Here is a 15,000-nt window from a genome sequence, read left to right as displayed (position 1 = left end):
GAGCCGAGATGTAGGCGCTGAGGGAGGGGGAGGGCTGGAGAGAGAGAGAGAGGGAGAGACAGAGTTTCAAAGCTAGGTCCGCTTTGCTGTGCTGGACAGACTCTCATTCGCTGTTCCCTCAACATATAGAAAGTCTCTTTCATTTTTCTCTCTCTCTCTATCTTCTTGCTTTTCAGTACTATATTGATGCTGTCTACCTTCCTCTGTACATCCCTCCATCTCTTCTCTTTTCATTTCTGCTTTTTTTCTCCATATCCTCTCACTCTCTACCTTTCCTCTATTTGGACTGTTTTTTGTATTGCATTTGCACTGTCCTGTCCTGTCCTGTCTTTTCCTGTCCTGCACTCTGTCTTATGTTGTCTCCAACAGCGTATGCCATTACCCTAGACAAATTCCTAGTATGTACCATGTACATGGCCAATGAAACAGATCTCTCTCTCTCTTTCTCTCTCCTCAGCCCTCTCCTTCTCTGATAGGCCCGTGTTAATTTGCAGTGACCTCTTCAGGTCATATTAAAGGTCACCCGGCTTCACTTCGGAAACCCCTAAGGGCCACTCCGCGTGCTCCTTTGAGCTCTGTGGCCAAAACACTGAGCACACCAACCCAGTAGTTTCTTGTCTTTCCTTTCTGTGAACACATATGACTATGGTGAACTATGAATGTTGTATTTCGCTGTATTTTGGAACTTTTTATGTGGCACTGCTCACTCTGCATGTTATTTAGTACAGCTGATATAGAATTTGTAGCCTACTTTTTTCCCACTGAACTTCCTAATATAAATATGTCTTCGCTCCAGTGACAGCAGGGCCATTGATTTTGGTCTATGAGCGATGAGGCATATTACAGTGCTCAATGCACACCCAGTCAGCTGTTAGCGTTCAAACCCTCGAGTGGAGGCCCATATCGAGCGCTAACCTCTTTAGCGTCAGCCATTAGCATCTTAGCCAGAAATTAGCCTTAGCGTGTTAGCGGCGGAGTGTTTGCAAATGCCGAGTGCCGCGTTTCTAAGAGACTGCTCTGTTCTCCCCTTTCGCCGCATGCTGTTGCCCAGAACCGCGGGCGCCTGGCAGAGAAGCGCACCATCCCCCTCCCCCCCAACCGAGTGCCCAAGAAGGAGCTGGGCTCCATATTCAGCAGCGACGACAGTGAGGGCAGCGACCGGGCCAGTGGAGACCATGCCCACATCAAGCAGGAGGACGAGCTGCACTACAGTATCATGAGAAAGAGGTAAGGCCCCGGACACTTCACCCCCGGACACTTCACCGCGCATTACTTTAGAGATACAGGTCTCTTCTGACCTGGTTCGGTTGATGGAGAATCAGAATGAGAAAAAGAGCGAGTCACCTAAACCCCACCACACACCATCACCCGCTGTGCTCTGCAGTTCCCCGCTTGACGTACAGTAAATGCGCTTAATACTTCCTGTAACGGTCCCTGAATTATATTTATGGTGGAAGTAACAAACATCACGATTCTATCGTCATGATGTGCCGCAAAGCCCACAGAAATAGAGTCCCAGAGCCTTCACGAACCTGCTGTCGGAGAAACGGAGAGTTGGGTCGGAGCGGACGCTAACGTGGCCTATACACACTGTACCGTACAGTTCGTGCGCTAACTGTACCACAGCACATGACTGGCCAACGACAGCGTCGGCTAATGAATCGGTGGCTACACTAGACTAACACAAACGCGCACACACGATGCTCTCTGTATTGTGGATGTATGTGTAGCTTGTAGTTGAGTTTCATTAGCTGCTTTAATTAAGGGATGTTTGAAGGAGTGGGTAGATGTAGAGACTTGGTTGGTTGTACTGTATGCTGAGGCAACTTGCTGGAAGCTTTTGTTGTTGGTCATCTTGTATTGCACTATTCAGAATGGTTAGAATGGTTCAATTTGCTCCAACCTCCCACATTCAGTTGAAATGTCTAGATAATTGAGGGAGTGTCCCAATGGGTATCATTTCCTCTTCAATCTCTTTGATCTGTCCGAATTCTGTAGTTTAAAGCAATGTGTAAAAAACAACCTATGCAGTTATTCGTTTAGACTTATTAAGCAGTACAAGGATGGAAGGAAGTTATTGGTTTATTCTACTTATTAATCCCCCAAGGGGAAATTGTCTTTCGCTCCTCTATCTCATGAAAGAATACAACTTTTGCACATCTGTTCTATCTTAACCGTCAGTTGAGCCAAGCACAGGGTCTGCCAGCATGGCCAGCTCCCCTGGATGCTATGAGCTAGTGTTGAAGTGAAGTGCCTTGCTCAAGGGCACAACAGTAGGCAGCCAGTTTAGGTCAGCGGCCTCGCCCGGTCTTGAACTGGTGACTTTTTGGGCTACTGGTCTGACGCTCCAACCCTTGGGCCACCTACAGTGTGTGACATACTTTAAAACAGTTGACCTAAAAAGGCAAAATATAAGCATCAGTTTGACAGTGTTGATAAACAATTTGTTTAGTGTGTGAATGAAAAACCAACTATTAACTTGTCAAAGTTGACATTTTCATGAAGTGGATGGAGAGGAATATTTATGATTCTAATATTGCTTAATAGCGGGTGGGTTACATTAGATTTGAGTCATTTTACTCTGTAGAGCACTCACTCAAAATGCTGCCTGACATACACACGCACACACACACACACAAACAAACAAACACATGCACACATAGAGTACACACTACCCGGGTCATTGTGAGGTCATGCCATTTACATGAACCACATGAGCTCAAATCAGGATGTCTACTGTGCTCTGATGGCATATTTCACTTTTTAAGTGAACATTCGGAAAACAAAGGAATTGGGAATTAAAATCTCCACAAATCATTTTATTTACCTAAACATAGAACCATATATGTGTAAAAAGACAAAACAGATGTTTTATTTATTTTGTATTTTTCTTCTGTTGTTTCTGTCAGCAAACACGAAGAAGTGTCCGAGACGATAATACTGTATCTGCTCACTGACTCACTCAGGCAGACTCACGTTGATGCTGTCTGCGTGACAGCCGACTTATGCAACCTCATTAGAGAAGAGGACGTTGTGTTTTTTTTTCACTGGGTACCTCGAGACTCGCGTGTGACATGGAGGACAGCAGTGCAACTGTAAAGCTTTAAGCAGACCCACTAACCCCATTAAGGAGGGTCTCCCCTCCCTCTGACACTTGTGCTGCTCGCGTGTTAAGATGATAATGAATTTAAAGAACACTTATGACTAATATGTCAGGCTTTTACCCTTTAAACGGCGGCGGACTCGGTGGAGCCACAGCTCCAGTCTGTCCCGGGCATCCGTCTATGTTCTACTTTACCCCCCGAATGTGGGTCTGGGCGCAGCGGATAATGGGATGTCCAATCAGGGAAATCAGATTTCCATTGACCACGGCTTCGTAAGTGAGTCGTAGAGGGGTCTAAACAAATCGGATTTGGACAATGGGATGGTGAAAAATATGGGAGGCTGTATATGTGTGAGTGTATCTGCGGCCCATCGACACATCATCAGGGTGGACAGTAGCACGGTATCTCATCCTATTGTGCACGGCATCTTAACAGTAGGTTATCTTTCATAGCTCAAACACATTCAGTGGTGAATATAGCTTTTTCATCTTTATTTCTTTCTTTATTTTATTCAGTGAATGTGGCTTTAGCCAAACCCTCAAAAGCCCAAGTCTTTACATAAAGGATTCAAGTATTCAAGAATATAATAACTAGTTTGTCCGTCATGATTTTAATTCAAAATTACTCTTAATTACAATCAAAATTATTTTTTTTCCTGCTAACTGGAAATATATCTGATAGTTTTGTATGTGGATGGTTTAATGTTCAGAAAGTGCCACAGTGACAGGAGTCCTCAGAGTTAGCCTTCAGAAAGCTCTTTGGAGGTTGGAGAGGAGTTCATCATAAAGCTCTATATCTTTTAACCTGATTAATGTTAATGTTGGCCATCCTCAGCTTTACAGGTGATTAGTTCTGTAGGCCCTATGGAGAATAGCGTTCAGAGATGTGCACGTCGCGTCACGCTGAGTAAGCAGAGCGTGCCAGGGCCACCGCGGCGCCCAGCGACTCCCCGAGGCGCGGTTGAACCTTCAGGGACAGCCGCAGGACCCACGCCATGATTAATGGCTAGGTGTCACAACGAAGTCACATCTGGAACAGGAGTTAAAAGGGTCTCGTCTGGCATGAGTGCGTCTCTGCTAGACTCGTCACCCCCAAACAACCCCCCCCCCCCCCTTCCCCCCGCTCGGCAAAAACACAGCCAGCGACTAGGGTAGCCGACTCCGTACGATAGCAAGACCCCAATGTGTTGTCGGCGTCAGCGGGAGTGCATCAGACGAATCATAGGTAAGTGGACTGTTCGGGATTGGTCTCGGGGAGGCTAAATATTTGACGGAAGGTAGTTTAGGAGTAGCGTCTCTTACCCGAGGGCGAAAGAAAATCCTACCTGAGTGTTGTTTCAGTTGGTTGTAGATAACAGGGCTTTGATTTAAAAGTGCTGACAGGGAGTCTGGATAATTACTGAGCAACCACCAGGGATTATAGAAGTTCCACATGCTGACGTTGGGCTTTTAGGCTGCACCCTCTAGGAACAAAAAAAAAAAAACAGTACACATCCTACTCTACACTTAGGAAACAGACTTGTGTAGATATCTGCCCTTCTATTTCATATCTAAGGCCTAAAATGCCACACCTGTCATTAACTCTGAATCAGATGGATATTTCTTTAATTCGTGTCAAAGTTGACGGGGTAGTGTCTAAGTCTAAGTGGATTAGACGGTTAGGATGGGAGGAGGGGATGTTGTCACAAGGACCCCTCTGGAGAGGGACAAACAGAGAGTGATAAACCAACCCAACCCTCCATACCTTTCTCATCTGTAATAGCTGAGGCTTAGAGGCTAGCATGGACACCTCGACACAGTGCTCTGAGTCTCTGTCCTCAATTGGGAGCAGACGCGAAGGCTAGACGCTGAATCCATAGGGTGCCATTGGCAAATCGCTAACACGATACCTGGCTTGGCTCTTTCAATCCTGGTATGTACAGGCCTAGTAGTGTAGTAGAGTATGTACTATTAGTAGTATTTGTGCTCTGCTGTGTGGAATGTTAAAGTATGTGTAATTGCAGATTAGTTACCTTGTAATGTTATACATGAGATGGCCATACCTGATCAAGTGTTAGATTTGTAAAGGTCCATCTCTCTCATTTTTGAGAACATCTTTCTTGGAAGTTGCTGGACAACTGCGTCATTCAGTAGCCAACACTGGCAAATGACGAGCAACTGCCTCATTGAATGAGCTCTCTCCTAAAACAGTCATTCGTGGGAAGAGCTTTCTAGACTAGCTGAGGACTTGCTCATGATGGCTCTCCATGTCTCCAACATTTGCTTGTAGCAAGAACCTCTTACTATTTTCTGCACTTCATCGTCAAAAGTGGCGTCCTGGATCGAGATGCTGAGCAACCTCTGGTGAGAGGTTCCATTGCAACATAATTCTGTTCAGATAGCTCGCGCTAAGTTACATGTAGCTTGATTTGACCTCTGTGGGAACGGTCGTGTTTGTCTATGTAACCCGCTGTGGCGCTGAGATTTGTGGAAACTGGTGATCCACTCCCAAGGACTCTTTTTTTCATTCAACGAATCTCTCCGTAATTCCCATTAGATACAATCATCTGACTATTTCCGTCCTCAAAACATTTTTTCGCAGAAATCATTTTCTCAAAATAACCCTCATTGGAGCAATAAGGGACACAATCCAGTAGAACAATACTTTTTGCTATAATATTAGATTATTCAATGGCAGAAAAGGGATTGAAATCGGAAGCCGCTGTCTAGCTCTCTGAAGGAAGACCAAACCTCAACATGGCAGACTTGCTGTATATTTTATTTTCATTGTACTTTTCATTCTCTGGGCAGCTGTATCGACCACACATCCGCTTTTGTATGGACGGAACAACGGGGAAAGCCCAAGAGAACCCGAGCTGCTCTTATTTATTTATGTATCTATTTCTGTATTTATTTATGACTCTCTCTGCTCACCAGGGGCCCGGCTGTATCCTGTCGTTCGATCCCGGCGCTGCGCAGCATTAGAACCGCCTTGGTCTAGAAACAAAAACATCAGATTTTAAGAAATCAAAATTCTTTCTTTTTTCCAAATTGGTATGTCAACAACAAGCCTAGCGACATTAATAAGACAGTCTTAAAATATTTGTTAATGCCCTTTCCCTTCGTAATTTTTCTATCTTTGAGGTTTAATCCGTGTCTTCTAGTCGTCGTCTTGCATTGTATCCTATCTCGTGATGGTAATATTTGCACATTGCTTGCGTCAGACCTGTGGGGCACTTGCAGATGCAGGTTGGAGTGGGACGCGTGGTCCTTTCGTTGGGTTGAGGTCAGAGGGGGCTATGGTGTATACCTCCAGGCACCAGATGTTCCAGACAGGCTGTCCTCTCTCTCTCTCTCTCTCTCTCTCCCTATCTCTCCTCTCTCTCTTTCTCCCCCGCCCTCACTCCCTCTATCTGCATGACACCCCCTCTGTTACGCCCCCCCCCCCCCCAATCTGTCTGCCAGCGTTTTCCTCTGTTGTGGTGTCAGACATGGTGTCAGGGTGACCAGGCGGTCAGCCCATGCCAACTCATACCATGACCTCCTGGCACCTGGGCTTCCTTCGCCAATGTCGCAGTGCGGCACCTTGGGGGTGCGCTCAGCTACTTTGCTCCCATGCCAGGAGGAGATGCTTCTCCTGTCATTCCGAGGGTCTGAGCAGTGAGTACTGCTGTAGATTGGATCATCCCCTGAGACTGAGATTTTCTGTTTGTCCTGTTTTAGTTTAAATGAATATGTTTGCAGGCTGTAGCTATTGAAAATTTGCGCTGGTTTAAATTCTTAGTTTGTCTTTGTGTTTTAGCCATTAATACAAAAACGGTTGTTTTATATTCAGTAGTTAATAATGGTCACTACAGATAAGAACATTTGATGAGCAAAATCACCTCTGTGAGTGTTGTTTGCGTGTATAGAATATTAATTTAATTCGCCTGTTAGCTAAGTTCCCAAATCTTCCGTAATATGACGCAGCAAAAGAACCTCAATGTCAACGTATAGGCTACAAGCTAGCAGTGACTATGGCGTCTGGCATATTAGTTGATAGTATCGGTCTGGGTCATAGGGTGAACGAGGACATCAACCAATCTAGAGAAGAGCCTGGGATGGGATGAGACGATCTCCGCCGTGCGCACAGGTGATAAGAGGCGACGTGTCCTTCTTAACAGTCATCAGGTTCAGCCGCTACCAACCCCCCTCCCTCACCTCAAGGTCCCTCTCACCCCCCCCACCCCCCCCCCCCCCCCTTTCAACCCTACCCTCGCGCTGGCGGGAGGGAGCGCTGAGTCAGCCAGCTTGGTCTTAAACATGCCCCCCCTTCACCTTGTTCTCATCTAGGAGCAGATTATGACCTTGGCGGCTGAGCAGGTGGAGGTGGCAGGGGTTCGGGGTGGGACATGGGTCTCATTAACCGACCTCATAGGGACAGCCGGGGGAAAAGTGGGCGCTAATTAGCCGGCTAACGATGTCCTTGCTCGTCACGGCTTAGAGCGGATCATTTGGCCGGGGATAATAACCCAAGTTCAGGATGGCTTTATCACGATCACTTTGGATCGGCCCACGGTGGGGTCGGGGGGGGGGGGGGGGGTGTAGCCTACTGTAGATTCCTAGAGGGTATAAGGATCTCGTCAGGATCTCATCGGGTGCTCGGTTGAAGTGTTGGTTTGCGGTCGTTCGAAAATGCGGCGGCGAATTGCAAATGGCCATGTGATAATAAAACCCAAGCCCCTCAATAGGATCACATGTGAAGCGTCAGCAACAGGAGGAACTTCTGAAGAGATTACTGTACTTGTATTGAAAGCTATGATTTGTCTTTGGAGTTTGAGCGGTCAGTGGCGTCATTAAAAGTTTGATGTCACACTCTACAAAAGCTTCTCTCCTTGTTTGGCGACAGGACAAGGCTGTTTTGACAGGGCCTCGTTCTGTTTTCTCCTGAGTCACCGACTCCCGCTGACTGACAAGTGACTGGAAACCAAATGTGGTCAGAATCAGACGCAACAAATTCCCCGTGTCTGTTTGGAAAACAGCTCGAATGCGACAGCCTGACATTAGCGAGCTGGAGTCTGTAATCTTGGCGCTGTAAAACCCAGAATTCAGCAGCCACAAACAGTGTGGCCTCGCCCTCGCTGTCGCCAGAGTGGTGGCGGACAATAACGATCTACTGCGTCTCTGTCGCAGCCGCCCCGCCTGCCTCGTCACTCTGACCCAGAAGAACGCAGGCAACGTTCTGGCTCTGGCTAACAGGTCTTTCCTGACCAAATGCTATGAATGGAATATTGCCTGAATACAAATTGAATGATGTGTCTGACAACTTGAACTCGGTGAAATCCCCGTGTCCTTGAAACGAGGATAGAAAGAGAGAAAGGTAAACAACAGAAAATAGTCACATTTCAGCATGCACACAATGCAACATATGTTTCTCTAAGAACCTCAGGAAGGTGACGTCCATGCTTTGTTCAGGAAACTAGACCAATACTTTAGTCACTTGACAACTAACGTGCTACAGGTACATTCAACCAAACATCGACAATGGTTTCTCTTACCCTAAAACCCTCTATAAATTTCAGTCCATTGTGTGTAGCCTACACTACATGACCATATGTGCAATGATACAACAGTAGATTCAGTACTGTACGCCTGCATTATTCCCTCAAATGCTAATCGCTTTCCATAATTTTCCATAATTATGTTGCTTAATGCGATCAGAGAGCTAATCAGATTATATGGATATACTTCTATGACACACTGTGTCTGTTCCCATGGGGAGGTTAGAGAAGGAGCCGGCCTAGCACCGGGCAGGTCGGACCGATCCAGATACCAAGCCCTAATCTGCCCCCCTCCCCCGACTGGCTCTGAAGGACAGGGCAGGGGTGTCGCACCCTGGCAGACTGACAGGCAGTGGGCCTAACGGATCAGCCTAACCCCAGATCAGCAGCAAAGCGGCCCAACGTTCAGATACCGCTACCGTGGTTGGTAGGTGGATAGATAGATAGATAGATAGATAGATAGATAGATAGATAGATAGATAGATAGATAGATAGATAGATAGATAGATAGATAGATAGATAGATAGATAGATAGATAGATAGATAGATAGATAGATAGATAGATAGATAGATAGATAGATAGATAGATAGATAGATGTGTAATAATGTAAGTAGTGCAAGGATTTATTAGCGTAGGGATTGCCAAGAAAGAATTCTGCGATGTTTAGGATTATTTTGCCACATATGGTCAATTCATAATCCTGTGGAGATGTTTTGGAAATTTAAAAAAGTGGGGTCTTGCATTCACTTTGTAGTGTTGATTATAACACGCTATTCCCTTTTGACAGTTTGGTTATCCAAAGCAACTTGCAATGTGTTGAGCTGATGTTGGGGTTAAGTACTGTGCCTTGCTCAAGGGCATGAGGGTAGGCAACGATTGTCAAGTGGCCTGGCCCGGTCTTGAACCAGCGACCTTTCAGTCCGTAGTCAGATGCTCTAATCACTGCTAGGCTGCCTACCGCCCTATTGGATGTCTGTAAGCTACAAATGCCAAGATGATTCAAAGATATTCGTCATCTTCTATCGACATATTTTTAATGGACTTAGACTGGTTTCTCTCCCCCTGTACGATTTTGTTGGGAGCGATTAAGAAAAAAAGTGATAATCACATTTTAAGCTCATCAACCACGTTGAGAAGGGATGAGACCTAAAAGTGCTTGATACAGGAGTCTGTCATTGTCTATTACACACCTCAAAGCCTGGTGACAATATACACACGAGTAGAGACTTGTGACTTGTCCTGTTTGGATGCCAACCTGCACAGAAGACAGAAACTGATCATTGTGGGCACTGGGTAGAGGATTAATGAGAGGTTGGTAGATAGTTGACGAGAGGTTGTTGGACTGTGTGTGTATGTGGTTTTAGTTTTGTGTGTGTGTGTATGTGTGTGTGTCTGTCTGCTTGCCTGTCTATTAACAGGTGTTTGTGTGTACAGTATGTGTGGGTGTGTGTGGGTGTGTGTGTAAGTGTGTGTGTGTATGTATGTGTGTGTGTGTGGTATTTTGTGGTCTTTTCTATTGCTGTTTTATCACTATTGAATCACTGTCTTATTATATGTCTCACAAAATTGCCTGAGTGTGTGGCGCTATCCCTGACTCGGTTTCTCTGGTTGCAGTCGTGACAGTGACCTCTCCACGATCATCTCCAACCTGCACCACACCCGACAGCACGGCATGCCCGAGGGCCAGCCCGCCACCGACCTCAGCACCAGCACTGGACACACAGGTAGGAGACCAGTGACCACCCTCGCTATGCGTGTGCATGTGTGTGTGTGTGTGCATGTGTGTGTGTGCATGTGTGTGTGCGATAAGCGTGTGCGATGTGCAGCGTGGGAGGAGGTATGAGGTGTCTTAGTGAAAATGTCTTAGTGAACAAGCTTCTTTCTTTCTTTCTTTCTTTCTTTCTTTCTTTCTTTCTTTCTTTCTTTCTTTCTTTCTTTCTTTCTTTCTTTCTTTTTCTTTCTTTCTTTCTTTCTTTCTTTCTTTCTTTCTTTCTTTCTTTCTTTCTTTCTTTCTTTCTTTCTTTCTTTCTTTCTTTCTTTCTTTCCAGCTTTTAAATCTAATGGTTGAATAAACGTTCACACATTAGCCATTTTATGTACAGTAATTTGTTTAACTGGGGAACCTACTGTAAACTTATTACTTAATATTTAATGTCGCTCTCAAGTTGATTAGTTAATGTTCTTCCAAAGTTTTCTGTCACATTTCAGTTTTTTTCCCTCTAAAAAGCTGATTTAAATGAATAAATAGCTCTGTTTGCCATTATTCCAGTTTTTGTGAGAATGGGACCCATGGGTGTGTGCTAAGCTAAGAGCTTTTCTGACAGCTTGCAGCCTCACTTAACACCAGAGACACATGTACAGTAGTAGTATAAGGGGTAGCCTATTTTGAGAAGTGCGTTACTGTACGTTTAGATGTCTGATATATTATGTGTCCCCAGGAAGTATTTTGTATTGTATTGGAACAACAGAATGGTATGTAAATGACCAGGGACCAGGAGTGTCTGGAGTTTCCTGCTGTGCTAGTGGGTAGGGGTTTCTGGAAGGTCACTAAAAGTGGCTGTTTCTTCTAAAAACTAATGTATTGTCCTATACTTTTTTACCGTGAGGTTTTGCTGCAATATTCCTGAATATTCCTCAAGTTCTGAGATGGTTGGTAGAGTAGATTTAACCCATGGGCGTCCTTTAAGGGGTGGAGGGGGTTAGCTGGGCACTGCATCTGAAATCCCACCCTCCACCCGGGGACACTGTATCCCTCCTTATCCCATTACCCAGAGTGCCGCGCTGTACAAGTGTAATAATCATCCGCTGTCCCAGCACCTTCCACTGGATCTATGCGATCTCATCCGCCCGCTTAATCGCCCATACGGTGTCTCTAATGCAGGGCTGAGTGGAGGCGCGTGGTCAGGCGGGCGGGCAGGCGGGTGTCTATCCAGCCTGATTAGGCTTGGGTATGTTTAAGACCCCCGTACGCCAGTGTCTTAGGCCCCTAGTTTGGGCTGGATTTTCCCTAAAAAGACCTGTCTAATCGGCCCGCTAAGCTTAATAAAGAAATCACCCCCACTGAATGGTAATCTCAATGGGGAGAGACACACAAAGGCCTGGGTGGAAGTGTGTGTGGGAGGGTGGTGTGGGGTGGGGGGTGGGGGGTTAGTACGGCCAACGCCAGAGGGAGGGGCGCGGCCCAAAATCTGTCGGTTTGTGGCTGTAAAGGGAGATATTACAGGGTGGCTAAGCGGCTCGCTCCGTGTCTGTAAACAAGTCCGATCCGATCAGTCACCGGCTCAAATTCTGTCTGCCGGTTAAATTAGAGTGACACACGCGCACGCACGCACACGCACACACACGCACGTCCAAAAATGGGTGACGACGGTCAGGGAACGACAGGACAGAGCCATCGTAACACCCTCCTCATGGCGTCTCTGACACCCTGACCCAAAGTGGACCCTAGGTAGAGGTCTTTCCAGGTGGTCGGATATAGAAATGCCGGGCAGGTGCTATAGGGCCTGGATTTGGCCTCAGTCTACCGTGCAACCGCACTGTCATGGCAGAACAAGTTGGATGTTTAATATCTCAGCGTTAGAGTATAGGGATCGTGACTGTGGTAGGATCGCTGTGGTTTGAGAGGAGAGGACCAGACTGTGCGTCACATTAGTGCCGTGCTTCCATCAGGCCCTGTTTGTTCAGTCTATTTAACTTACTCCCTTCGACGTGTTTAACTTCTACAGCAGGCATGTGGCTAGAGAAACAGAGAGAGCAAGAGAGAGAGAGAGAGAGAGAGAAAAAAAGTTTGGAAAAAGAGAGAGGGAGAAAAAGAAAGAAAGAAGGAAAGAGAGAGAGAGAGAGAGAGAGATGAATGAGTGCGGTGCCGGTATCAAGGGAGGGCAGACGGCGGCTGTGGCGGCAGGCGGCAGTGTGTGTGTGTGTGTGTGTGTGTGTCTGTCTGGCTGCGTGCGTGTGTGTGTGTGTGTGTGTGTGTGTGTGTGTGTGTGTCAGAGGAAAGGGAAGCAGGCAGGCTGCTGGGCCGTCTCCGCGCCGGAGTGGGCCGTTAATTAAATCTGAGGGACAGACAGGAGGGCTGCCTCCCTCCCTCTGCCCCCCACGCCCTCCCCCCTCCGCTCCTCCAGCTCCGGCCCCCCTCCCTCCCTCCGCTCCTCCGGCCCTGCCCCCCCCCTCCTCCTCCCCCGCACCCCCCCCCCCCCCTCCGCTCCTCCGGCCCCGGCCCCCTCCCCCTCCCTCCCTCCGCTCCTCCGGCCCTGCCCCCCACTCCTCCTCCCCCCCCCCCCCTCCCTCCCTCCCTCCGCTCCTCCGGCCCCCCCCCCCCTCCCTCCGCTCCTCCGCCCCCTCAACCCCCCTCCCCCTCCCTCCACTCCGGCCCGGCCCCCCCCCCCCTTCCTCCCCGTCCCTGGCCCCTGGCTACTCTGAGGCTCTGGGAGGGGAGCGGGGGGGTGGGGGAGCGGGGGAGGGGGAGAGCAGGGGCGCCGGGCTGAGCGTCTGGCTGCCTGTGGAGACTGTAAACCGTAGCTCTGCGGTCAGACCAGAGACTCTAACAGGCGGATAAGGTGTTTTTGGACCGCTTTCCTCCCTCCCTCCCTCCCTCCCTCCCTCCCTTCCTTCCTTCCTTCCCTCCCTCCCGCTGCCGCTCCCTGTGCGCTCTGACTCCCAGAGGCAGTTAAAGTCAGGCGACGATGTGTGTGTGTGTGTGTGGTTGTGGGTTTGGGTGTTTGTCTGTGTGTGTGTGTGTGTGTGTGTGTGTGTGTGTGTGTGTGTGTATGGTGAGTGAGGATTTTGGAAGGGGGGGGGGTTTGTGTGTGAGTGCATGTGACCATCGTGTGGTGTGTGTGTGTGTGTGAGTGTGTGTGCGTGTGTGTGTGTGTGTTTGTGTGTGTATACGTGAGTGAGAGAATGATTTGATAGAGGGAGCAAATGTAAAAAAAAATAGAGTATTACGAGGCCCAAACGGAATGCATCGTCGTAGCACTCTGATACACTCACACACACACACACAGACACGCACACACACGCGCACACGCAGACGCACACACACACACACACGTGCACTGATACACAGCAATCCCTGTGCAATGAATTAATGGGTTATTTTACGTTTATTTTTTCCCCTCAATCATCTTCCTCCCTAATCTCTACCAACCGTTCCCTCTGCTTCACTGCTGCCTCTCTATCTCCTTCCCTCCCCCCTCCCTCCCTTCCTCCCCCGAGGGTACGCAGTGGGAGGGAGAGAGAGAGAGAGAGAGAGAGGAACAGTGTGTGTGTGTGTTCCGTGTGGCGGCAGCGGCGCATCCTCTCTCAGTTTGAACGGAAGCTCCTCTACCCCCGCTCCCCCCCCCCCCACCATCCCACCCCCCCTACCGCGTCCCTCCGCCCGTAAGCCAATCAATGGCGGGCTTTCAGATCCGACGGAGCCCCGGTGCACAGAGGAGGATCAATAAGTTATTAGCACCATTCTGTCAGCTGTAATGTGGAGATTGATCGGGAGGGGGCCGCCGCTAAACCCCCCCCCCCCCTCCCTCCACCACCAACCCCCCCCCTCGCCCCCCCCCCCCCCCCCCTCCTTCCCCCTCCAGCTGATAAAGATGACAGATTAACGGAATAAGAGGGGGAATTAAGGAGTCTGGCTGTCTGAGCTGTCACCGCCTCTCAGGGAGGACAGAGAGGAAGAGGGGATGAGGAGGAGAGAACGGATAAGGGTGGAGGGGAGGTGAAGAAAAGAGAGGGAGAGAGAGAGAGAGAGAGAGAGAGAGAGGGAAGGGGGATGTCCCCCTGTCTGACCATCCGCCTCTGCGTTGGATGATTGAGGTGCGCCCCCCCCCTCAACCGCCCCCTCCCACCCCCCTCAGCCGCCCCCCCCCCGCCTGTGGCCCGTACTCTTTCTATTCCTCCGTTTCACATCCCTCGTTCCGCCCGGCGGGGCGACTGAGAGAGCGGCGGGTTAACCAGTGTGAAGGCCCAGGGAGGAGGAGGAGGAGGAGGAGGAGGAGGAGGAGGAGGAGGAGGGAGCCGGGTCGCGGGCTCACCGGACCGCGCCGGTGTGTTTGGGCCGAGCCGCTGGGGAGAATCAGCCTGGAGCACCAGTGTGCAAAATGGAAAGAAGGAGCCCTGACCGAGAATAGAACAACCACCACATACCGCTGCTAGAGCTCTTACCTTAGCCTAGCATTACTGTACCTGGCTCTGCTGTTTTGGGACTACCAAGTAGACTCGCAGCGAAGCTAGCTAACAAAAAAAGAGGGGAAAAAAAGAAGACTTGAGGTAATTTATTAGCAGTGAAAAACTTTAGTAGCAAAACTTGGCTATTAACATTAGTAGTGGGAGTTCAAGAGTTAGCGCTAGCGTTTACACTAGCAGAGCTCAACCGCTGG

The 15,000-nt window shown here is 48.6% G+C and overlaps 1 protein-coding gene across 1 annotated transcript in view; it reads left to right on the top strand.

Moving 5' to 3' along the window:
• Positions 1-15,000, top strand: part of samd11 (sterile alpha motif domain containing 11) — a gene marked incomplete at its 5' end in the record, with an annotated part of 48,784 nt that overhangs the window by 11,305 nt on the left and 22,479 nt on the right. The window contains 2 exons of the mRNA XM_084436442.1: positions 1,052-1,227; positions 10,238-10,347. Coding sequence (XP_084292568.1) covers positions 1,052-1,227; positions 10,238-10,347 — 286 coding nt within the window. The remainder of the gene's footprint in view (positions 1-1,051; positions 1,228-10,237; positions 10,348-15,000) is intronic.

This window comes from Borostomias antarcticus (assembly GCF_949987555.1).
Source record: "Borostomias antarcticus genome assembly, chromosome: 3".
NCBI classification, from domain to species: Eukaryota; Metazoa; Chordata; class Actinopteri; order Stomiiformes; family Stomiidae; genus Borostomias; species Borostomias antarcticus.
The sequence above is the reverse complement of the archived record's forward strand: the minus strand, read 5'-3'. Positions and strand labels throughout refer to the sequence as shown.